At 39.9% G+C, this 26,836-nt stretch overlaps 1 protein-coding gene across 1 annotated transcript; it reads left to right on the top strand.

The window, feature by feature from the left end:
- Positions 1-1,086: 1,086 nt before the first annotated feature.
- On the top strand, positions 1,087-26,353 carry itgb1a (integrin, beta 1a). The gene is made up of 16 exons (XM_063484150.1): positions 1,087-1,380; positions 17,736-17,802; positions 18,163-18,248; positions 18,671-18,902; positions 18,995-19,165; positions 19,453-19,691; positions 19,936-20,091; positions 20,185-20,280; positions 20,645-20,734; positions 20,989-21,129; positions 21,243-21,445; positions 21,561-21,799; positions 21,903-22,125; positions 22,840-23,072; positions 23,276-23,442; positions 25,212-26,353. The coding sequence occupies exons 2-16, from the start codon at positions 17,736-17,738 to the stop codon at positions 25,278-25,280; spliced, it is 2,412 nt and encodes an 803-aa protein (XP_063340220.1). The 5' UTR covers positions 1,087-1,380; the 3' UTR covers positions 25,281-26,353.
- The last annotated feature ends 483 nt before the right edge of the window (positions 26,354-26,836 follow it).

A 26,836-nucleotide genomic window follows, 5' to 3' on the forward strand; every position in this document is an offset into this window, starting at 1 on the left:
TGCTGTATCTTACAGCAAACCCTTACAGCAAACCCTTGATTTTATTCTTTTTCAGTTTTTGTTTTCTATTGGTTTTATATCACTTTGTATTATATAACTAAATTGGATTAACAACAAAAACATTTGAAATAAATTATCATATTTAAAATATGAGTAGAAGAAGTTACGACTGGATTTAAAAAAAATGTTTTGTAGTAAATTACACATTAAAAGATCAATTAATCAGATATATTTAAACTTTATAGCCTACTCTTTTTTTTTAGCTTCAGTGTTAAACTGTTAGTGGACAGTGAGGTACAAGTACAGAGCCACCTGTCCTTATAGTGATGAGGATGCTGATGGTGATGAAAGATGTGGACTTAATTGGAGTTACGGACTGAGTTAGTATTATACCGACACACTGTGTATGTGTGAGCGTGAGTGGGGCTGTCCTCCAGCGTTGACGTAGACAACATAAGGGTCAAGTGAGCAAAATTAAGACGGTTAAACGAATGCGCGCACCTTCAAAACAAAAAATATCAAAGCGCAAGTTTGTTTTTGGTTTTGTTTTTTGAATGCGTTAAAAGACTTTGATGACGCATTGGGAAAGCTTTTTAATTAGAGGAAGTGAAACTTTAATTGGAATGGTTAACAGGACATCTGTATCTTAGAAAGTACTAAGATACAGTACTAAGAAGGTCTAGATTTTACCCCAGATATTAGAATAATTTTAACCCCGAATAAACAAAAAGAAAGAAAGAAAAGAAATGAAAAACTTCCACCACCATCTTTGTTTTTTGGAATTCCCCATTAATCTCCATTTACCAGAGAACGCTTACTCTTCTGTAAAGCGTTCTTCTATTTCTTGAAAGGGGCTATAAAAAATCTTTAACTTGAAAGTTATTGACATTTTTTCCTATTTTTGTTATATATACATATATAAAATATAAATATAATAAACAAAAAAATAAAAAGATTTGAATTTGATTTTATGTTGAAGGAGCTGTAACCGGAAACGCTCGGTGTGCCATTGTCCGCGATGCTGCTGCATTTTTTATTTATTTTTTTTTAGGAGCAGCGGCGGAGGACTGAGGTTTTCACTCTTCGCTCGTCCCCTTCATTTAGTCCGCAGTAAAGAGGTCCGCCCAGGCAGTGTGCGGACACGGTCTCCCTCTCCAGCTACCGAATACTTGGTTTTAAACATATATACTGCCGACATATTTCTCTGCAGAGAGGAATGAGCAGCAGGATAAATCTCCCGTGACTTTTCGGAGGAGAGAGTGGCCCCCGGTGCCAGCAGGGCAGATAGTTGCTGTCTGCCTGTGCCGCTGCTGCGGGCAGAGGACTACAAACGCTAGCTTACTTCTGCTTATGTCTCCTGTATGAAATAACAGCGCCAAGGTAAACTTCATTCGTTCATTTATTTCCTCTTTTTTCTTCTTTTTTCTTTATTTTTATAAACTTAACCAGCCCGGTTAAGTTTATACTGTCGCTGTTACATTTTAATGGCAGGTTTATAAAGTTTGTAACATTTTGTTATTTTTCTCATCGCCCACGTTTTTTTTCACTGATACTTGAAGCCGTTTGCAATAATCTAATCACTGGCATTGTGTTGTGGTTTAATTTGACATGACAGACATGCAGATTTAAAATGTAAAGATGCTGGCTGTTTATTTTATACAATTTTCAAACGATGGGGCATAATTGTGGTTACTGGCCATGTGTCAGTGTGTTACATTGTCATTAATAGTCAAACTGAAGTGTACTAATGTGTTCGGTGTGCCGGTGTTGTGCCAGAAACCTGATCGTCTTCCAAAAAGTGATTTCCGGTATTTGCAAAAAAGTGATTAAATAAGATTAAAATTAGATAAATGAGTTGTTGGCCTATAATATGCAAAACATGTGTCAAATGTATAGTAATAGATGATATCATAATAAATGATATCAATTCATCTTCAGACACAAACAACATTCCTGTCACAAGGTAGAACATGCAATCAGTTTTTGGCAAAGTGACTAAAATGTATTCTATATTTATCTAGTTAAAAAGTATCGTTGGCATTAAAAATGGCTTTTTAAAGATAATTTGCAACAAATAAAAGATAATAGTTCTACAAAGATATTTTAAGTGGCCACAAAGGTCTGAATTAGTTATAATGTAGGTACAATGTCACATAAAGTCATAAAGATACTTCCAAAACATTAATTTATTTATTTTATATAGAACCACTTTGTAAATACTGTTGACCTCAGTCTATTTACCAATATAAGCAAAAAACAAACAAACAAACTGCCAAACCGCCTAAAAACAGAGCTGTAAGACTTTATAAGTGTTTACTGTCTGCTGCTTGTTGTTGCCCAGGCAGTGCATGATTGATAGGCTGAACAACTTCCATTTATTGAGTAACAACCCCCCCAAGTCATTTAAAGGAGAGCTGGAGAGTGAAGGCCTTATAAATATAGCCCACCGCACTGAAACCACCACTGTAGATAAAGATCCTAGAAGTTTAATCAGGAAAATGGAGGCAGGAAGAGAGACAAGGATGGAGGGAGTTTGGAGGGGGGAGGGGGTAGAAGGCAATATGAAGGAGGGTGATGGGGTTGGAGGAAGGACAGTAAGGACATGGGGGAGGAATGCTAACTGAGGAGGAGGGTAAATGTAGGACAATGAGGGGAGTTGTAGCCAGTAGCCACCAGCTGAATAGATGTGACCTCAGGTTCCCTGGGGAGCAGCTGCTGAGGTGTGGGGGTAGGGGGCTCCCAGCTGATTTACAATGCCACTAGACTCAGAGCCACACACAGGCGTTTCTTCTGGATGTGTGATGTTTCCCATGAATGTGAGTGTGTTTGTTTCTTTGTTGGGGAGTGGCACACACGTTATGTGCGAACTTGTCACACTGAGATAGATGCGATCAATGTGTGTGTTTGTGTTGCTCTGTGAGACATAAGTGATGAATGTGTACAATTGCCCTCTGTGACACATGCTTTGTGCCGTAGGGGAATATTTCAAGCGGAAAGATGTAACATGGCACAAATAATTGCCTTTGAAAGCCATTCACCTCAATTGCCTGCACACGTGCCCATCCTACCTTGAGTTTGAAAGCGGGTCAACAACCTGATGTTGACCCGCTGAAACAGCGAGACATTCACATGCGATCAGCCAGCACCAACCTCAGCAGTCTTTTCTATAACAAGTGACAAGTGCTCTCCAACCGTATGAGATTTAAAAATCCTATAAGAGCAACAGTTTCTAAACAATATAATCACTTTGATTTGTTGCCTTTACTGGGTGCCATTCTCTTAGCCCTCAGTTTTTTGGCACAAATACATTTGTTCACTCATATTTTCACCACATTGAACTCCAGTGCACTTCTAGCCCCTTTTCTTCCCTGTTCTTTTTTTAGATGGGGTGCCTCCTCTTTCTAAAATTAGCCCCGGAAACACCACGGAGGTATGAAGCGGTTAACGCTGACCTCGGCTCTACAAGGTCTGCTGAGAAAATGAAGAATTTGTTCTGCTGGGAGTAAATGACAGCAGACTTTTGCAGGGCTGTAACCTCTGTCATTCTTTGTTTATTATCGTGACAGCGTGAGTTTTTAACTGGAAGGCTCCGTGAGTTTGTGTAACTCACAAATAGAGGCAGTTTGTGTTTAGCAGCACAGAAAAATTACATGCGCTGTTTGCGCTGGGTTTCTTTGTCAGATAAGCAAATGCAGGGAAGTGACAGGAAATGAGAGATGAGACAGCTATGGCGTGCAGCAAACGTCCCCAACTGCACTCAAACATGCGATTTTACAGCATTCCAAGTTTATTCCTTGTAATTTTAAAGAACGTACAGCGTCTTAGATTGCTGACATCTCAGGTGCTGACATCTCAGAGAGCAGCACGTTGGTACTTTAACTAATAATTGTTACTGACTGATCTGCAGGCATTTAACTTGAGACTCTAAAGGTGTCATTTTAAATGTTAAAGCTCATGACAGTACAATTAGAAAAAAGACTGAACACCATAGCACGCTAGGAAAGTGTCTTCTCTCTAAAAAAAAAAAAAACATGGCACCACAGCTTTGGTTTGCAAATTTGAAGAAACAATAAGGCTTCTTTGAATAGATGAGACCAAAGCAGAGGTGTATGGCTGTAGTGCAGAGCACCATGTGGCGAGAACCAGTTGATCAGCACAAACACCTCATACCAACTATCAAGCATGGCCGTAAAGGAATGATGATTTGGGCTTGTTTTGCAGCAACAGCACCTGGGCACCTTGGAGTCATTGAGCTGACCATGAACGCCTATTTATAACATTTATAAGCTTATTGTATTTTATAGCTTTGGGGCCATCTGTCCAAAAGCTAAAACTGAAATAAAACTGGGTCCTGAAACACGACAGTACTTCCAAGAATCTACAATAAAGTGACCGAGTGTTGCAGTGGCTCAGTCGAAGTCCAGACATCAATCCAACTGAAATGCTGCAATGGGACCTAAAGAGAGCTGTGCATGAACAAATGCCTGCAAACCTCAATAAACTGCAGCAACTTAGGAAAGAAGAGAGCACCACAAGGATGCCAGAGACTGACTAAGTCATACAGAAAACAATTCCTTCAACTTACTGCTGCTGAAGGTACAAGCTATTGAATTGTGGGCTGTACTTCATTTTTATACAAGCCCTCTAAATTTTGGCTTAAAAATTTGTTAAATAAATAATGGCACAGTATAATATGTGAAGTCTTTGTATTTACCTAATTTTAAGACACACTGGAAGGGTTGCACCAGAAGTGTTATTGCTGTGCAAAATCAGATATGCAGAGCCATCCACTGTGGTGATCCATTGTGAATAAGGAAGCAGCCAAAAGAAATGTTTAACATAAAGCCTTAAAATTAAAAGAGAGTCTACTTTTTTCTACCACAACAGTAGGAGATATTTAGGGGGCGCATTCTATTACATTATAATACAATGGGTAACATCTATTAAATGTATTATATACAGAGGTTTTTGCAGGCTCTTAGCTATGTTATTAAATAGTTAAACTGCTGACATCACAATCTGTCTTCATGCTCACGTCCTCTTTTGAGCAATAATCTCTCCCCATGTGTCTGACTAAATCACATGTATGCATGAACACATAAAACAGGAACAATTTGAGCTGTAAAGTGTTTACTGTTCCAGTCTCTCCTGGAAGCAGAAGGGGAGGTCCTTCACTTTTAGTGTAAAGTATGAAGCTCTAATGAAAGACATCTGAGTGTCTTTAATGAGCTGTGGTTTCGAGCAGGCTCTCCATAGAAAAACAGTTGAGGTGTCCATGGGTGGCCTCATGCAGTGAAACCAAATGTCAAAGCTTCTTTATTATATGTGTCCATCCACATATCTGTAAAAAAAACCATGTAATGTCAGATTGCTGGTACTGTAGTTTCTTCCCTTTGAGTGTGTTCTCTTTGATTACCACCATGTAGTCTACATTCATAGCCTTGATTAAAATACCTAAACAGCGGCTGAATGTCCAGATGAACAGGAGCAACAAAACTTTACTTTTTTTCAATCTGTCTGAGAGAATGACATCATCTGTGATTGAGTTACTACTGGACAACTGCCTCACTCTAGTATTGCAAGTAAGACACTGATAATCAACTAGCTTCATCCCTCTAGAACTAACATGCTGTTGTGTGAGTCCTTGATATCACCCAGCTGCTTCCCCAGAGAGGATCTCATGGTATAGCCATACATACTCAAGCACCACCTTCTTTGATTGCAGCTGGCAATGTTGGTCCTTTTTCTGTAACAAAGAGAATGTCAATCTCTTGGAAATGCTGCAATTTTCACATCTAGTGCATAGACCTGGAGAATTGACCTATTTCTAGTCAGCAGTTCCCCAGATTACTGACTGTACTGGAGAAATAATGTTTATTCCTGTCTCCATCCCAACAGACAATTCATTAATCATTTCACAGCTGCAAATATTTATGGTAGACTGCAGGCTGCTGCCAGCCCTGGTTCTCCTCTGATTTTTGTAGAATTAAAAAATGCTTCAGCTGTCAGTTAATTTCCAGTCGCTCCCTTTGGCTCCAGTCCTGCTGTTGTTTAAAGCAGTTTACAAGTATGTTTAGCTTCTTGCACAGTTCCGATTACAGTGATGGACTAGTTTAGGTTTAGATCAGACACGCTTCATTCAGAAAGTCAATAAGCTGCTGTTCTGGCAGATCACAATACTTTCACCTCTTTCTAGTAAAGTAGCCTTTTCCTGGCTCTCGCTTGTCATTAACTTTCTTTGTTCTCCTATTTCCCACTGAACATCCATATATGTCATTTTCATGGGTTCAAGAAGGAGATGCCTGGCTGGTTTCCAGGCATATTGATGCAGGCTTCGTGTACGTTCTTTAGCTTCCTGTGTTTTAGAGCAGGAAGGACAGAGTCAGCAAAGACAGGGAGTTTGGAAGGGCTTATTGTACAGCTGCTCCCAGCTCCACAGACTGAGCCCAAGGCTCACACTGTCACAGCAAGATAACCCCACAAGATTTCCAAAACCATCCTACAGTTTAGACTGGTGGTTGGTAGTGGTAAAAACTGGACCCTCTTGCCTTGTCTCACTCTGCTTTTATAGGATTGCTGTAAATGGTAAAACAGATGGCTCCTTAAAACTAAACAAAGCTTGTCTTCTGTCAAACAAATCTGCCTTACTTCAACAGCAATTTTTTTTTCAAGAATGCTACAGAATAAAGTGTGTCGTTATTTCTACACAAACAAGTATTAAATTGGTTATGTGTTTGTAGGCTCGAGTGAGATTTGTGATTAACTTTGTGTCAAACCAAAGAGAGATTGGAGAGGCCAGGCAGGGAGGACAAGTCCAAAATAACGTTAGCATTGCACAGCTATTTTCAACACAGGGATAGAGCCCTGAATAGCGATATGGTCTTGGCCCTCCACCAAAGGCTGTGGCTGGGCTTCTATTGTTTCTACTTAGCTACTATGCGAGGACGTGATGTGATGAGATACAAACCCAGTTTGATGTGCATTTTTCTTTTTAAGAAAAAAAGAAACCAGTCCTATGAAAGTGTTATAGATTATCTGAGTGGAAAAGTCCTTCAAAGGCAATATCCCTTCTCAGAAGTATATCTTTAGCCTCTGTCACACACAAGGAGAATGTTGGCAGGGCTCAAGAGAGCATGCGTGGCTAAGTGTTTTGTGTGAAAAGCTGCAGCAGAATTTTTAAGGCCAGCAACAGGCTCTCTGTCGAACCGCTGATAAAACTGATTTTTAGGCTGTAGCTATTATCCTTATTACTCTATTAAACTATCACACTGTGCATAATTACGGGTCTCTCAGGGAACTATTCTGGAAAATTTTGACATTGCCTGAAACACTTTTTAACAGGATTCCTGATTAAGTAAACAGCTAGACTGCTTCTACCGGTATTATGTAAATGAGTTACCACCTTTAATAGCTAAAATGTCAGCAGCTGTTCTTATATAATGGCATATCGCTGCTTTAAGCATCAGGAGTGACAGCACACTTTTTTTTAAAGGTGCTAGGGTTATAATGGTAAAAACAAATTCAAGGTTGGGTTTGCAGTGAAGCAGAAAGTGCATAAATACACATTTTTTCTCATTTACTTAAGATGACTAAAATGCCACTGCCTGTAACTGTTAAGGTTTTTGAAATCATGTGCTCTCTATCTTATACAAATCACATTAGTGCATTTCGCTAGCATTTAAAGCTAGCTAATTTAAATGGAATTCAGTGACTGTTGCTGATATATGGATTACTTTTAGCTACAAAAAATAACTCTTTCGACGGCTTTGAATTAATAAGTAAAGGAACCTGACTTATACTTATAAGTCCGATACCAGTACTAATATCTGGCGATTTAAAAATCAGATATTTCAGCTGATACTGTCTCACTTAGTGAGTATGATAATAAAGTTTAATATTGTTTTTTAGGCACAATAGGTGGATTACTCATGTACTCTCTTCAGGCTCTGCCTGACTCTGCTTGGATCAGATGCTGCTTGTCATTGTGTTTCAAATTTGCTCCCAACAGGGAAGCTGCAGAGACAAACTATGCTGCATCAATAACATGGTTGCAGGGTGTTTTCTCCTGTGTCTTCTTTACCATTTGAATCTCTTAATTTATAAATGTAGATAAGAAATTATTGTCAAATAGCTAATACTGGCCGTTATAGGTCAGGATCTTAGCAAATCTGCGCATCACTATTATGCTGCTACAGTTTTTATGTTACAGTTACTGGGTAATTGTTGCTTCTGTCAGTTTCCTAGTTGAATATTCAGTATGCATTTTATATTACATATTTTACCCATAATCAATGAAAAACTTGTTAGCCGCTCTTAGAACCCCTGGATCGTTTTCTCGCAATGGGAAAATAGAAATGGAAGCTGAATATTGACTGTATGTTTTTTAGACTAAAAATAATGGGTGGCAGACTGAAGGAAAACTCACTGCTCATCCCGTCTCATGCCTCTCAGCCTCACTCTTCGGGCCAGTTATTTTTAGTGTTTTTTCCATTTCTGGAAGCTGTTTCTCTTGAGGAATCGCACAGAACTAACATGCTGATGTAACGTGGAAACTATGACATTTCTCAGCCGCTGTCACCTGGAGTGTTTTACTCTTTTCTTCTGTGCAAAAATTCACATCGACTACTAAATTGGATTGTCTGCACATATCAATCCCCTTGAAACAAAGAAGCACCAAAAGATATCGTATTTTGTCTCATTAGTATTATTTAGCGCACAGAGGCCCTTTTAAGCCAAAAATTGGATGGTGAGTGGGAGCACTTTAAGGATCAGATCCTCGTGGTCTCAGAGGGCAGCCTGATTCATTACTTTTGTCTGCTGTGAGAGGGTCCTCCGGATGATGGTGGGGGTGGATAGAGACACAGGCAGACACTGTTTGGTATTCTCCTTCAGTTCTGTCCGGCGGCTTGTACGTCTCAGAGCTCAGACATGTTCCCCACTCCGCTGTGTTTGAAGGGTATGTGGAGTCAAAGGGGCCACCGGCTTGGCTCCACTCACAGTGGAGGGAGTGAACTAAGCAATTGTGCCGGGGATATGAGGGAGGAGGGAGGCAGCGCAAGGGAGTGCGTTAGGGAAATGAGGGAGAGAAAATGGGAGGGATGGGAGTATAGGATGCCAAAGATATGCCACAGGCAACTCTGGAAACTGAACACATGTTGGAATGCTGGAGTTAAATATCAACTAAAAACTCCAAGTCTTCAGTGTCTATGAAATGTATCAGTCTTAAGCTGTGAAGACCTGTTTATAGTCACATAATTGTCATTACCAATTAAAGTTAGAAATGCTCATTTTACAGTACACAAAGGTAGTACAGTAAAAGTGCAAATGGAGGAGAGAGGATTAGGAGATACATGAGCAGAAGCAAAGTCTGTGAGATCCTTTCCTTTGGACTTGAGGCTACCCTTTTTCCTTTGAGCTGTGGACCGCCCTTTCCTGTTTTTCCTTCTTTTCCATTCCCTTTTTTCACAGACTTAGAAGAACAGCCTTTCTGAGGGAACCAAGCACCCAGCCTTTAGCCACAAAGAGAGCTGTGACTCTGAGCAGCAACCAGTTCTTTGCAGCTCCACTGTATGGTTTACCGTGTCTCCCTGTTTCTCTCCCTTGACTCCAGTGGTCATTATTCATGGCAGTGCTTGCTGAAGTAAGTAGTCCTAAGTACTTGCAAATGCAGCTCAGCTTGAAGGGAAGTAAATCCAGTCTTTTAAAGCAGCTCAATTAATTTCTGCACCACAGATTTTCACGCAGGGATTCACCCCCCCCCCCCCCCCCCCCCCCCCCCCACCTCAAGCTAATATCTGTTAACTTGATGTAAAAAAAAGAAAAAAAAAACAAGTCATAAACAATATGTGCAGATGAGAAAAGTCATGGAAAAATGGAAAAAGTGGGTTTGTAATCGGGTTTAATAAGGAAAATGGAGGCAGAAAGAGAGACAAGGATGGAGGGAGTTTGTTTATGCATCGTGGGTGTCACAACAGCTCACATTTCCCCAAAGTGCAGTAACAGTGTTATGGGTTACTATCCTGGTCAGGCAATGTTCAGTCTCTCTGGAATGCCTCAGCCCGTTTTAGTCACGCACCACATCGTCTGCCATACATCACTTTGTCTTGCCAACTGATAGAGCCTTCAGAAGCCTACGAAACACTGGGCTGCCACTAGTCACAGTTCAGGTGTGCGTGAAGAGTTAAATTTCCATGTATGTATGCAGACGTCTGAGTGGGGGAGAGACAGGGAGTTAAAGTAACTGCTCTTTCTGCTGTAGTCAGGGAATTTATCTATATTACCCTTTCCATCTACTCACACACATTAGAGCAAACACGTGTCATTACATTTGTTATGTAATAACACATTACCAAGTTTGATTCATATATTTTTCACAGTAAAAATTACCAGGTTGTTTGTGAAAGCATACTTCTAGGTGCACGGTCTTTTCGAACCTCATGAATTCTGCAAAGTTAGCGCAAAGAGAATTATAGATGATAACGTGTTCTTAGCATTAGTTTGCATGTTCATAAAATCCTGGTTTCAGCATCCTGGTGCCTGGAACCAGTTCTCCCACACACCAGTGCAGGATAACGACAGTGTGTTAAAAGCCTGGTTTCCTAGGAACTTATAAATAATAATATGTGCTGCCGTTTATTTGCACAGCTTCTGTCCTTGTAGGCATGCTTTTTACATTTCACCATATCAAAACATGTCTGAGTGAATAGTAATAGTAATTCTCAAGCAATTTTATTAATTACAAAAATATGATTTGGTTTCTTCTTACAGCCTAACTGTTTCTCATCCTGTAGCAGCACCTGACTGATATAAGATTTTTAAGACCAATATCAATATGTTGTGATTTAAAAATCTGATATTCAGATATCCTAGTAAGTAGAGTATATTTATAAAACACAGTTTTCACTAACCATATAGCCATATATATATGTGTATATATATATCTATATATGTATAGATATATATATCTATATATATATATATATGTGTATATATATATCTATCTATCTATATATATATATATATATATATATATACACATTAGAGCTGGGCGATAGAACGATAACGATATGTATTGCGAAATAACTTTTTCTCGATAGAAAAATTAAACTATTGCGATAGGCCTCGTCTCTCTTGTCCTCTTAAAAAAAACAAAAAAAACCAGCCAATCCAAATTAAGTAGCGCAGAGCCGAACCAATCACAGCCGCAGCGTCACGCCACGTGACTTGTTACGTACAGCACAAGTGCCAAGGCGCACATGTGTATTTGTTTTTGCAGCCGGGCTGCCCAGGTAATGAAGGAAATGAGTTTGCCGACTAGAGAAAAATCAACCGAGAGCGTGAGCGAAGGTTACCGAAGAAAAAACCGATGCTGGTTCCAATGCCGGAGAGCTTATCGAACGGAAGGGCCATAGAAGTTCCATAGTGTGAAGGTATTTCGGCTATTTCAAGTCTGACAAAAAACAGAGTAGCGCGCACTGTAAATTGTGCCGAAAGCAAGTCTGGAAATACAATAAACCGGTGCATGCTCAATCTCTGGCTGAAAGCGCTAATTCGTCATTCGGCTTTTGTCAGACTAAAGTAACTGTTAAAACTGTTTGAAAAGCTAAGCTATACAACAAGGAGAGATTGAGAATTTCCTTTTAGTTCTCAGTTTATTTGATATTGACAGAAGTTAGTCAATTTTGTCTGTTCTTCTGTAAAACAAACTAAGATTTATTTTTAGAATTAAAATTTTGTTTCTAAGTGGAATTGACAATTTAGTAGTCTGTTTTGTTTGTTCTATTTTGAAACTTAAACGCTTTAGCGGCTGCCTTTTGTGTAGTTTGCAATATTTGCCTTTACTTATCTGAAACTGAAGTCTCATGTTCCTTAAGTACATCTACCCTGTTGAACTTATTATGGGAAATAAATATTTTAATTAAAACAAGCTGCAGATTATTTCACATTTTACTTGTGAGCAACGGCACATTTAAATCTTACAAATATAGTTATTTGGCTTATATCGTGATATATATCGTTATCGCCAGAAATGAAAAAAACATATCGTGATATGAAAAAATCTTATATCGCCCAGTAGGGCTGGGCCATATTATACCGTTCACGGTAATACCAGTATAATGTTAGGCAACGATAGGAAAATGAAATATCGCGATAGAATATGGGTCAAACGCGCATGCGCAGTGCCTTTGTTTTCATACGCACATGGCCGATTGTTGAGTGAAACGGATGAACCAGAATTAGTTTGTAAAAATGGTGCCACTTCAGTGATGTGGAACTGGTTTGGTGTTTGTCCGTCAGATACACAACAAAGCACATTTTTTTTTGTAGAACATGCAAGCCGCTGTCGTTATTGCCGTATTTGTCGGACTAAGGTGCTCGTAAATCTGGGAGTAATCTGGGTCCTAAACTCCCTCCGCTTCAGGTCCCAAAGTCAAACAAACACTGCAGCATCACTAAGAGTTAAAAACTGTCTAAATTCTTTCATCTTTAATAAAATGATCAGCATTGCTGCTTTAACAGGTGTAACTTTGAAGTTTAAGATCCAGGCATACATGAAAACAGAATTTATTACATTTAACGGAGTTAGAAGTTAGCAGGAAGCTAGCGGAAGTTAGCTCGCTAGTTTTGCTAGTTACCTAAGCATGATATAGCATGTTCTGACTGAGAGATTTCTGAAAAAATTCAAACGTACAGCTCTGCTATCACTTCCAACATAAATGAAGACAGGAAACTAAACAGCAGTGACGTTTGTAAGGTTACTGAATTTGGGCTAGGTGGTTTATAATGATGTGCTACGTGATTGCTAGCGACACAGCTATGTTAGCATAACATAAACAGTGAACCTGGAGGAATCAAGGCTAACACTTTTCCACTCAATAAAAGTTAACGTGAAGTTTCCTGATGGTTAGAGACAAATGCAATCGCATAGCAGGATGCTGTAAACGGACCAAACTTTAGTCAGGAGAACAACTGAGATAATCCATCCACAATAGAAGGTTAGTCATTAATATACTGCAACAACATGGGAATAGAGCAGCTGTGATAGAATACAGCATTAATGAATCAATGGTACAGAAGTGGAGGAAGCAAGAAGAATGAGTTGAATAAAGTTTGATTTATCTGACTGCTTTGTTTCGCTTAATGTGTCTTATAATCCCGTGCACCTTATGGTCCGAAAAATATGTATTTGACTTTTTTATTTGGCACACTGCAGTTTAATGTTGCAAAGCAACTCTTTTTAACTTCAGTGGATATTATACATGGTTATGCTCAGTAGCCCATTCTACTGGAAATGCCTTTTGGTTAAACTTTCAGCAAGGAATTTGCATTTGCACTGTTAAATTTTTATATAGCTTTAATGCACATAAAAAACAGCTTCTTGTTTAAGTGAAAATGAATGGATGGTGTTTTTTTGCGCTAGTAAAGTTGTGGAGTTGTATTTTGTCTCGCATCAATTATATCGTCAGTTATATCGTTATCGCAAATTTTCAAATATATATCGTGATAAATATTTTTGGCCATATCACCCTGCTCTATCGCCCAGCTCTAATATACATATATATATATATATATATAAAAACAAAGTAAAACATGGTCACAGAATAAACAATTTAGAGGTCATCAACAATGACCAAATGTGTAATGACAACAGCAATCAGGACAGCTTGGACAAACAGATTTCCAGATGTAACAAGCACATGGGATATTAATGAGCTGGGAAAGCCAGACATTTTCATCATCTCTTTCTCATTATGTCTTTCTCCTCCTCCTCCTCTTCCTTTTCATTTGCCTTATCCACCACTGGTCTCTCTCCTCTCTTATTTCCACCTCATCCTCTTCATCCTCACTTCAAGCTTCATCTCCTGAACTGAAATCAGAGGGGGGGGTATGAATTTAAAATAAAATAGAATGCTTGGACACTACTACTACTACTACTACTACTACTAGCATAATGGACAAGTTTTTTGACGGGGCTCCAAGACAAATGCAAAGCAGAGGTTGAAGCATCGCCAAATATGCTTCCAAACCAACTTCCTTCCAAGCCAAAGACTACAACATAGGACGAAGCATATCTTGCCTTTGGCTTCACCTGCACAACAGCTATCATTCCAAGGTAGGTATCCCCGACAGAATTCGTTTCCCCTGCGTCGGGTACACACGCTGGGCTCTCCAAATCACGGACAAACAGTATCCCACGGTTGTCTATGTTTTTAACCCATTTTGCACAGAGAGACATTTTTTGAAAAGAGGTAGTGGTTTTACACATACACCCATATGGGTGTATGTGTAAAACCACTACCTCTTTCAAAAAACAGAAAAAACAAACCATTATTTTACACTTGGAGGATGTGTTTTTGAAAAGAGGTAGTGGTTTTACACATACACCCATATGGGTGTGTGTAAAACTACAATCTCTTTCAAAGAACAGAAAAAACAAACCATTATTTTACGCTTGGAGGATGTGTTTTTGCGGTGGGAGTGGGGGGGCATTTTATTGTAAAACAAAGGGGGGCCTAACAAGTTTGGGAACCACTGCGCTAACATTATGCCAGCTAATGTTAGCTGTGACCTAGAAATCACATTTTCCCTTTCATAAACAATTTCAGTTTGTTTGAGTTTTGTCCGAAAGTGTCTGAAACCAACAATATAATTTCTACTTCAAAGACAGTTTCAGTAACACTGGCTTACTGACAGGAAAAGTTCATGATATCCTCAAGAATGCACCTCAGTATCGCTGTCATTGGACAGACTGCTGATTCATCGACTCATGCCAAACTCCTTTCATAAAATTTTACAGCCTCCAGCTATTAGACATGGATACAAGCTGAGATATACTGTAGACCAGAGCTTCCCAAAGTGTGGGGCCCGCCAAAGACTAGAAAATATGGTGAAGCATATCTTCCCTTTGGTTTCACCTACACAAGTGCCAAGGTAGGTCTCCCCTGCATAATTGGTTTTCCCTTCATCAGGAGCACGCGCTGGGCTGTATCCAACATTCTTGATTTTTAGTTCACAAACACTTGTTGTAATGACTAACTACTACTGACATTTTGGAGATGTTAACTCTTTATACAGTAAAGTTACAGTGGGATACAAATAATATCAGGCTGATCCTGCCACGATTTGTTCCCCCTGTCTAAATCACGGACAAACAGTATCCCACAGTTGTTTATGTTTTTGAACCCATTTTACACAGAGAGGCATTTTTTGAAAAGTGTATTGATAGCAATGTTGAATATTATTACACAGGAAAAAAAACAACTACACGTAAAATAATCACACCGTGACGCCTCTGCCTTTCTAAATGGAGGGACAGTAACTGTGTGTGTATATGTAAGCGTGTAAAACCTGAAGATAGTCAGATTAACAGTAACAGTATTTTGTCTTTATCTGCCATTCTGCAATTCATCTCATGTAAACAATAACGTGGCGCACAGCGTGATGTGAAAAAAGGCACATACCTTTGATGTTGCGTGACGAACTCTGTATTCCTCGTCCACATGTAAATGCAAAAAAGGAGTTTTAAAAAATCTCAGTTTTCGGTGATTCGAAACGCCATTTACGTGTGGACGACAGGTCCAAACGCATAGAAACAGCTGCGTTTTCAAAAATACCCGTGTAGGTGTGGACGTAGCATAAAAGAGTTAGTAGTTTATTTTATTACTACCTGTAATTTATTGCAGATTACTTGTATTTGCTTAATTGTTTACTAAATGTTTGAGGGGGGGGGGGAGGAGGAGCCATCTTGGCTGCTTTCAGACCCATGAAACATAAGCATTTCCCTAAAAAAATGTTGTGTAGTTTTTTGTTTTCTTATATTTACTCTGCTCAACTCTGCTTGGATCAGCTGACTGCCAGCAAGAAAAGTAAAGGGTTGTTTTTGGGTTGGGTTTTTGTTTTCGAAGTAATAGTTTTTCTACCTTTTTATTTTACTAAAACATATAACAGTGTGTGAGGAAAAGCACCTGGAAATATTGACAAGTTATTTAGTTGATTTAGAAGTCTGGGAAGTCTGACGTTTCTGGATGACCTTCTGTTCCTGAGCCTTCCTTGGGCTGCTCTCAGTCTTCAGCTCTTTATCCTACTGTAGTTATTTACTAAGCATTCCTCTGTGCAGCTGCAAAGCTTCATGGGATTGAAGACAGCATGGTTATTTTTCTAACTTGACACCTGAAAAGAGTCTTATTGCCATTGTTTTCATTTGACTAACTGCAAACAAGAAACATACACAGAAATATCTGTTTTTTAGAGGAGGATTGTGAACCTCTTTGATTTTAAGCTCAGGATTTTCACCTGAGTCACTTCTTTACCCTGTATACTGACTACACATAAACCAATCATTTGCAACATTTAAAGCTGGGGTCATAGATCTGTATTCTACCATCGAAGATGCTATGGGATCTTTTTATTCTATTAAATGTCTAGCTCCAACACCAACTAGAACACGCTGCCCATGCCCAGCAGTGCCAAGCCAGCTGATCTAATCTGGGGGGATGTAGACAGGCTGTCTACCCCTCTGTGTCTGGATAAACGGACTCGCACACACACATTCACACAAGTGCTTAGGAATGCATCAGTCAACACAGTGAACACTGAACGTCAGAGCTTCCTTTAGCACAGTGTGAGGGAATGCAGTCTTTTATTGCAACGTCCATGAATAACCAGCAGCAGCCAGTAGTCTAAATAAGTTAAAATCAAAGTTTTGTGACTTTACCGCTGTCTGTCAGTCTCTAATTTGGATCCTTGACGTGTAGTGTGGTAGACTTCTAGATTCTGAGAATATTTTAGTAATGACTCTACGTCAGTTTGTGTTTTATGGTAAGATGGAGTGTTGGGTATACCTTCCACATGTTTTAGATTCAACATGATCTGATCCTTTGCTGGCTGGTGGTTGGTTGGCAGTTCTGTGGAGGAGCCTTCTCAGCTGTGGCTGAGTAGGTCTGCCAGTAAGAGGTGCTGCGAATCTTAAAGAATGTCAGCACTAACTATATCTTTTGAGGCTGCAGCGGTTATGCAGAATTTATAGTGACACAGAGACATAAAAAAGAAACACTGTGAAAACAGTAAAAAAAAAACCATAAACAGTAAAATGCATAAATATAAAGCCTGTAAACTCAAACTCAGCCGTTTTTAGCCAGGTTAGGAGCTTGTGCCTACATATTTGCGCATTAGCGTTGTTGTTGCTAAAATAAGTTGTTGAGTATTTTAGCAACTTTATCTGTGATAAAATATGTCCACACACAGCAACTAGCCAGGCTGACCAAACGGCCTGCAGTCAGACAGGGATCAATGTACACGATGACAGAGGGGATGACTCTAGGGAGCTGATGCTATTTACAGTAAAAGGAATTGTGGGAGAGAAATATTAGGTGATGTAATCTTGTGTGCGTGCGTGAGTGAAACTGGTTTGATTTAAATGAGCGGCCTGTTACCTATGACCATCTGCGAATAGCCAAGCACGCTATAACGGGATAATTTATTACCTCCAATTATAACCAAGCTATTTACAGGTTTAATCTGTCATCTCTTGGACACTCGTTCTCACTCTTGTGGACCTTTTTATCCGTGGATATTATTAATTCAGACACTCAGGCCACCAAGCACACCAGATCCTGTTATTGTAAATAAAGGCACAGTCAAAATGGCATTGTGCTTTTCAAAACAGCAGTCGCTCTGTTTATGTCAAGACCACAACACCTCGATATATATATTTTTTCCCCTTGTGTGTTTTTCAGATGGACCTGAAGGTGATCTTGATATCTCTGTTGTTAGGAGTCTTTTGCTACTGTAATCCTCAGAAAGGTAAGATTTTCCTCTTGATACTTCGGTAGCATCCTTCATTTGTCCCAATTACATCACTTTGTTGATGTCAGCTCGTATAGTAAACATGCAGTTCATTTTGATGAGTCCCACTGTGGCGAGGGAGGGTTAATGATGTTGCTGACCAGAGCTCCACTTCAGCATCAGGGCATAGAGGATAATGGAAAAAATGGAATTATCCGTCTGTGTCTCCCATTACCATTGAGACGCGGAGTGTTTCAGAGGAACCGATTTGTAGGCGTGCGGGCGGGGGCTTAACAGGACTGCTTATTTTGCAGCGACTGCGCTATACCTCTCCTCCCTCTGACTCTGCTCTCTCTTCTCTCTTTGTTTTCCATCTAGAGGGGAACGAGTGCATCAGTGCCAATGCCAAACACTGTGGGGAATGCATCCAGGCTGGAGCCAAATGTGGCTGGTGTGAACAGGAAGTACGTGAACTGAAGTGGTCAGCTGTTTTCACTGCTGAGGAAGCCATTTTGATGTTTTATCTTAGGCTTATACTCTTTGTTATCTTTGAAACATCGATAGATTCGTCAATTCCAAAAGAGAAGGGTGGCATTTTTAGCAATCTTTTATATCAGTGATATACAGAGGAGCAAGAAGCCAATATTTTACACTCATCCAATTTACAAAGACTGCTCCTACCTAGGAGCGCAGGGTAGGCTGTAGTCTGTTATACTTTTCTAGTCTCCACTCTCTAGCTGAGATTCCTCCAAAGTGATCATTTGGCTTGTTGTACATTGTAGAACATCCTTGTGTACACATAACAAAGATGCCTACATATGAACAGATTTTAACTTGTTAAACTGACAGACTGCTCCTTTAATTCTCTCTGTGCTGCTGCTCTTAGGACTTCCTCAAACAGGGTGAAGCCTTGTCAACCCGCTGTGATGAGGTAGAGTCTCTAAAAGACAGGGGCTGTAATGATTCGCAAATTCAGAATCCAACCGGCAAGAAGTCGATCATCACAAACAAGCGTGTGACCAATCGCAAAAAGGTTACTGGGCTCGAAACCAATAAACCAAAGCCAGAGGAAATCACTCAGATCCAGCCCCAGAAACTCAGACTCAACCTTCGATCTGGTGAGAACACATTCTATACTGTCACTGGAAGTGCATCCAGGCTGGAGCAACCTCAGTTTTATTTAAACTTTAAATGCGATCCCTTTATGTAGGTCAGCCCCAGTCTTTTGACTTGAAGTTCAAACGAGCTGAAGATTATCCCATTGACCTGTACTACTTGATGGACCTCTCCTACTCAATGAAGGATGATCTGGAGAATGTCAAGAACCTGGGAACCAGTCTCATGTTGGAGATGAAAAAGATCACCAGTGACTTTCATATAGGTGAAGAAAGACATTTTAACTGCACAAATATACATTTGGAAACCCCCCCCTCGAAATTAGAAAAATAAATAGATAGACAGTTTAGAGGTATACTCTTAAAGCAATTTTGAGGTCAGATGAAGTTCTTTTCAATACTTCTCATTTAAAAAAGCCAAAAAAAACCCAAAGCATGTACAGGACTAAAAGATAATCAGGCCGTTGTGCCTCACACCTAACCCCACAGTTACAGACATACGCATTGTCAAAGCAAACATCTAGTTTAGCTCTTAGCAAAATTTATTTTGCAGGTTTTGGTTCGTTTGTGGAGAAGACGGTCATGCCTTACATCAGCACCACTCCGTCCAAGCTGCTAAACCCGTGCACGGGGGACCAGAACTGCACCAGCCCCTTCAGCTACAAGAATGTCTTGAGTCTGACCAGTGACGGCAATATGTTCAACTCTCTGGTGGGCAAGCAGCAAATCTCAGGAAACCTGGACTCTCCAGAGGGGGGCTTTGACGCCATCATGCAAGTGGCTGTTTGTGGGGTAAGCATCAAGAAAAGGAAAGTGATCCTGTGGGAAATTTTCACTCTCAAGTAATTTTCCAGTCATTATGGGGCTTGCTTGGAGGGATATAGTGCCAGTAAAAGTGTTTAGATGTAGTGTTAAAAAGGTATTTTATGAGTGCTTGGTGTTTACAAGGAGATTTGTGGATATAGTCAGAAGTTCATGTGTCACATATTAAGCTGTTCTGGTAATTCCTTAATATATTTTCTTTTTTATTTATCAGAAGGAAATTGGCTGGAGGAATGTTACGCGTCTGCTGGTGTTCTCCACTGATGCCGGTTTCCACTTTGCTGGAGATGGCAAACTGGGAGGCATTGTACTGCCTAATGATGGAAAATGTCACTTGGAGGACAATGTGTACACAATGAGCCACTATTATGTAAGCAGTTCCTTTGTGCTTTGATTGTTTTGTACAGGTTAGCTGTGTTGATTTAGTAAAAAATGGCTTTTTCTCTTCCTTGGTCTTTTTAAGGATTATCCCTCAATTGCTCACCTGGTCCAGAAGCTAAGCGACAACAACATTCAGACTATCTTTGCAGTCACAGAGGAGTTTCAGCCTGTGTACCAAGTTAGTTCTTTTTCTTGTTATCACTGTGATATTCATTCACGTCTTTCTTCATTGTCATTTTTTAAGCATGCATGTGTTTGTCCAGTGCAACAAAAACATCTGCAAAAAGCTTAGCCATCTGCTAAGTTAAGACTACCATCCCCTTGAAGTTCTCATTATTTCTTGCTGACAAGCTGTTGCTTTTCAGGCCAGTCTGAAGTGTGAACACCCATCAAAGCAATAGTTGAAATTTGTGGGATCAGAATCTGCAATAAAATGGTTAAAATATTATTTTTGTGGGCTGTAGTGTAAGCTGAAACAACCTGTGTCTCTTTCCAAGGCCACGAGATTAATAGATTTCTGAAGTTTTGCTCTTCCTCCACAGGAACTGAAAAATCTGATACCAAAGTCTGCAGTGGGTACACTGTCTGCCAACTCCAGCAATGTAATCAACCTCATCATAGACGCTTACAATGTAAGTACATTGTTGAGATTTTTTGCTGTAAGCATAATGTTATAAAACTTTGATCAAGTTATCATTTCCTCATATGAACTGTGTTAAAATCTTGTAGCGATTACCGAGCTGGAACATTCCTTTTTTGTACTTGTATTCTCATTTAACCTACAGCTATGCCTTTGTGTATTGTACTCTGTCAAAACAAAGCTACTAGATGACATTCCAAAGCAGGAAAAAAACCTTCATGTTGTTATGTTTTTGGTTTTTGGCAGTCTCTCTCATCTGAAGTTATTCTAGACAACAGCAAGCTCCCAGAGGGAGTGGAGATAGAATACAAATCGCAGTGTAAGAACGGAGTGGTTAACGACAAGGACGATGGACGAAAGTGCTCCAATATCTCAATTGGAGACGAGGTGGGAAATACAGACTGACTTCTTTTTGTTGCAGTTCAAAGTTCATATTTTCTATTTCGGTTTTCACACCATTCTTCTCTCATTTAGGCTTTTTTTCTTATTCCACCATTCAGGTCAACTTTAACATCACTGTGACATCTAAGGGCTGTCCAAATGAAGGCAAGAGTGAGACCATCAAGATAAAGCCGCTGGGATTCACAGAGGAGGTGGAGATTATCCTCAACTTCATCTGTGACTGTCAATGCCGGAATAACGATGTTGTTAAAAAAAGCGAAAAGTGCTCCTTAAATGGGACCTTTGAGTGTGGAGCGTGCAGGTAAGCCTTTAATTCAAAAGATATTTTGCTGAAAGATGCCATCGTTCACTTCTCGCCTTCGTATGTACTTGGACTTCTTTTAAAATGCATCCCAACCTCCCCTTTATTGTCTCAGGTGTTTTGAAGGCCGTGTGGGTAGAAATTGCGAATGCAGCAGCAACGACATGGCTACAGACGACATGGATCAGACCTGCCGTAAAGACAACAGCACGGACATCTGCAGCAACAACGGAGAATGCGTGTGCGGCACATGCGAGTGCAAGAAGAGACCCAACCCAGAGGAGAGGTACAGCGGCCAGTTCTGCGAGTGTGACAACTTCAACTGTGACCGCTCTGGAAACAAACTGTGTGGAGGTGAGTGTGTCAATGCTACAGATTATATCTGTGGCTTCATTTAAGTGTTTAGGCCATTTACAGTATTTAATCACAAATTTCCTTTTTTAACTTTTTTCCTTAGGGAATGGACGCTGTGTGTGCAGGGAGTGTATCTGCGACCCCATGTGGAGCGGTAGAGCCTGTGACTGTTCTCTGGACAACAGCACATGTTTGGCCACCAACAAGCAGATCTGTAACGGCAGAGGAAGATGCGAGTGTGGCGTTTGCAAGTGCACAGACCCCAAGTTCCAGGGTCCCACATGTGAAACCTGCCCTACCTGTCCAGGGGTCTGCGCTGAACACAAGTAAGTCTGATGTGTAGAAATAGTTCTGGTTTTGCATATATTTCATAGATGGTAAGTTGTGTAAAATGTAAATAAAACCAGCATGCAATGATTTGCAAGTCTCATAAATCCATATTTTATTTACTATAGAAAAGCAAAATATGTCTGATGTTTAAAAAAACATACTTATAAATCACAAGGCATCACAACGTAATTAAAGGCTCAATCGGGAGTGCTGACAAGATACTGTAGTGATTGGTGCAGATATCTATAGCTTTACTACGGCTGTGAGTGCATGCTCACTGAAATTATTGCAAACCTCTACTGTGTGCATGCATTAAAATAATAGAGTGATAGGCATGTGTGTTCCTGTTCAGCTGCTGAACACTTCTCTTTAAGTGCCATGCTTTGCTCTCATAATGTCTCTGTACTATGCAAGTACATGTACGTAAATCAGCTTTGAGTAAAATCTGACTGCATATCCACTGCAAATAAGAACTAGTAATAGCTGATCTGTCATATATTCATTGCTAATAATAACGTGTCAACATGTAACAAAAAGTAACAACACAAAAAAAAAATTAACAAAAATCTAAATAAAATAAAGAAATAAGGCTACATTAACTGACTGCATGACAAGAAGGAGGTAGATGGGCTGCTGCAGTTGTTTCTTTTGTGTTGTCACATGGCAAATCTAACTGAGTGTTTACTAACAACACTCCTTGTCCTTTCCAGACTGTGTGTCCAGTGCCGGGCGTTTGGCACCGGTGAGAAGATGAAAACATGCAAAGAGGAGTGCAGCTACTTTAACCTGATTACAGTGAAGGACAGGAACAAACTGCCGCAGCCCAATGACTACCCTTACCCCGTGATGCACTGCAAGGAGAGGGATGCCAATGACTGCTGGTTCTACTATACCTACGCTGTCAACGACACGGAAAGGGAAGTCCATGTGGTCGACAAGCTGGGTAAGGAGAGGGCTGGGCTCACTGGGAACAGGGTGTGGAAGGTTTCTGTTACAGAAAAAGCTAATTACAGGGGCCATGGTGGTTGGCTTACAAAAATAGAGCTTTTGTTTACTCACATGTAGCTGTGTGATGGTATGTTACTCCCATGGTCTTACTGCTGCACTGCGATTTCAAGCTGCCTGCTGAACCCTGCTCTTTTTCAGACTGCCCCTCCGGTCCTGACATCATCCCCATTGTGGCCGGCGTGGTTGCAGGCATTGTCCTCATTGGCTTAGCCCTGCTGCTGATCTGGAAGCTGCTGATGATCATCCACGACAGAAGAGAGTTTGCCAAGTTTGAAAAGGAGAAGATGAACGCCAAATGGGACACGGTGAGTGCCTGGAACAGGAAGTGGCTCTGTGAAAGACGAGAAGGATAAATGTTTTTGATTGTTTTGGTTTTGTTTTTTTTGGATGAGGTTAGTAAGTTAAATGTGGAAAACAGGTGTCGGTTGGCCGCTCAGCAACAGCAGCTGCTGTCAGAGAATTAAGTTGCGAAGATCATTTGTTGTTTTTTAGCAACGGACGAGATTTGCAGAGTTTTCGAAATCATTATGAAGTGTCTTGTTCTCACTCTCCACCGTCCCACAGCTGCACACACAGACTGCATTTGTTGCTTTTGAGCGGAGCTCAAAATAAAGAGGGAAAAATGTTGAAGACTGTGTGGACTTTTTTGGGAATGCTATGCACTCTGAGCATAGTTGGACTTTTTCTGGGGAGTAGCCACAACTCCTCCCCTCCCTGCTTCTTCCACATCATCTGCCAATATCAATATAACAAAAATCTGGATTTCAGCGTAATTCCATGTGCAGTAATATTCCCCCATCTAGTGGCAGGAGTTTGTCAAACCTGCAGGGGGTTGACGGTGCAGATGTCTCTAATCAGCAGCAGTAAAGCTGCTCTGCCTTTTAGGGTCTTTCTTATTCCCACAGGCAGCGTGGCCTAAAGCTCCACATCCCTTTAATTTTGAAAAATAAGAGTGCATGTAACCCTGCTCCCTGACAAGATAAAAGGAAGACGTCTGTGTCTAATATCATACCCAGATGCTTTGTTTGATTTGTTTTTATCTTCATCCTATAATTTTTAGGTATCTATCACCAGTCATGATCTATTTATACATATATATATATATATTGTGTATATTGCCATAACACAGTTGTATTTAAGCTGCAACAACACTTTAATACATTCAGTACGGGTCTTTAGGTGCAATTGACAACGAAAATAAACATCACAGGTGCCCTTCATGTTTTTTTGTAGATGTTTTAATCTGATGGCAAGTTCTTTTTATCCTTTTATTTGAGAGGTGGGAAACTGCCAGACAGGGAGGGGAGGATTAAATGCTTGAGCACCTTCAGCACCTTCCGGTTAACCAAAAGCAAAGAGACAAGAAAGACTGCAAGTGAACAAGTGAATAAGTGATGAGCTATGTTAGGAAAAATGCTTTGGTGGCTCATTGCTTAATAAGAGCTTCCAGCTAAATTCCTTCTATTTCACATGCTGTCTTTTCTTCTGTCATCGCACCTGATTCCTGCTTTTTCATTTATCTCGCCTTTTGTATTTTTTTCTCTCCTGTACTGTCACTCTTTGTTTCCTCATTCATCTCTGTCCTGTGCTCATCTGCACCCATAGCAAGAGAACCCCATATACAAGAGTCCCATCAATCAGTTCCAGAACCCAAACTATGGACGTAAAGCTGCTGTTCTTTAAGTTTGTATTTCTTTTACTTTCCACTTGGTTTTCCCTGCACGGGCTGTTTATGTGTGTGCTGTGATCTCTCTCTCTCTCACCTGTCTTTTTAAAGGCCTACAGACTCTGCAGCTATATTAAGAGTAGATTAATGAAGACTGCATGAACAAGCTGTGACAAGCAAAGTTGCTTGGTGATTTTTACCTTCTGGTGTTTAGTATGTGGTCACAAAAGCATGTCTGTTTGCTAAGTGTGATACAACAAAAACTGACATGTAAATTCTGTGAATATCCCAAGTTGTTGTATGTTTAATCATAACCGGTGTTTTTGGAAGAATAACACACACACACACAAACGTGCATGGTTTGATTGAGTTTTAGAATTTGACCAAATTTCAACTTTTCTTTTCCAGGGTGAAAATCCAATCTACAAAAGCGCCGTGACGACTGTGGTCAATCCCAAATATGAAGGCAAATGTTAGCTCCACAGTTCAGCTCTGCTATCAAGTATCCGACAGCCGCAGCCTTTACCGTAGCTTTGAGTTCTGACAGGAGCGTGCGGAGGAATTTATGTGCATTTTTTTCCTATTTGCTTTATCATTACATTTGCCCACTGCATCAGTATTTTTACTAACACTTGATGATATGATTTTTATGCATTTGTTGTATTTTAGATGTACAGTATGTGTATATACTTTTAAGTTGCGTATTTGCGTATTAGTTCTCCTGCCGCTGGACTGGTACGGGCAGAGGACTTGGCTTTTTTTTTTTAGCAACACAGCGTAGACGCCATGGATAATATAACACGTGCACAACACTCCTTCAGCTTCTGTCTGTCTCTACTCGTCTGTCTCTGTCTGCACTGACCTCCTGTGAGTTTCTGTATGTTTGCTGACAGGGCCTGAGTTTAATATGTAAATTCTTGGCCATATCAGGACAGTATGCCGGTGTGTATATATCGAAAACAACTGCAATAGGAAGTACTGAGTAATGTTGAGCATTCGACTTAGATTAGGCTATTGCACAGTCTATTATGCAGTATATATTATATTGAGTGCAGCTTAAGAACATCTAGTGATTCAAATATCATTAAAGGGAACGTATACCACTTGTTCAGATTTTGAAAATGGTGGTGGTAATGAACAATCAATGGAGTTTTATTACTATAAAACAAATTACTGCTTAACTAATGAGATATGATTGTATATGGTAAATGAAGTAACTTTAACACTCATTCTCAGGTCCTTTGCTGTCTTCTTTTCAAGTACACCAAACGCATGTCCTGTCAGTGAACTGGTGAAGTTGCCCGTTTGATCCGATCGTGCTGGTTTTAAGTTTTTGAGACTGTGAGGCTGAAACTCTCTTTGAAACGTCACATGAAGAACCTCTGAAATGTTTCCCAAACCCAAATTCCTCTGAGATACCACACTCAAGCCTTTACAGTATTATTATCAAAGTGCCTTTTATCTCAGTATCATGTTCTCCCACAGTGCTGTTTATGACTTATTTATTAAATAATGGACAAAAAAAGTGCATTTTCTTTCTTTCAGGTGTTTCATTTGTGGAAGGGCTGTAAATACTGTTAGTTCCATAGAGTTTGTGGACGATAATTCAGTTTGTTTAATTTTGCATGTGTAGACAATCACAGTGGATTGTAAATGAAACAGTCAAGTCAATATGTGATGGAAGCACAGACTTTCAATTTTTCAGCTTGCATGAACTGTTTAGGAATTATGGACGTTTTTATGCACAATCACATAATTTCAGAGTCAAAAGTAATTGGAGAGTTGATTGAGAAGTATAAGAGTTATTGTGTTTTCTAGTTAGTTTTTACTTTATTTTATTTCTTTTTTTTTTTTTACATTTTCAATTGAGTTTAGTTTCACAAAGGTTTGATATTTCTTCTATATTTTTATTTGAGTTTAGTTTTCCAAGTTCACAGTATCGTTTCAGTTAGTTTGAATTGTTTTCCAAAATTCGAATTATCCCATCAGCCGCAAGTGGCATGGGACAGGCACCAGTTTAGCTTGGGTGTGAG

This window comes from Pelmatolapia mariae, linkage group LG9 (assembly GCF_036321145.2).
Source record: "Pelmatolapia mariae isolate MD_Pm_ZW linkage group LG9, Pm_UMD_F_2, whole genome shotgun sequence".
In the NCBI taxonomy this organism is placed as follows: Eukaryota; Metazoa; Chordata; class Actinopteri; order Cichliformes; family Cichlidae; genus Pelmatolapia; species Pelmatolapia mariae.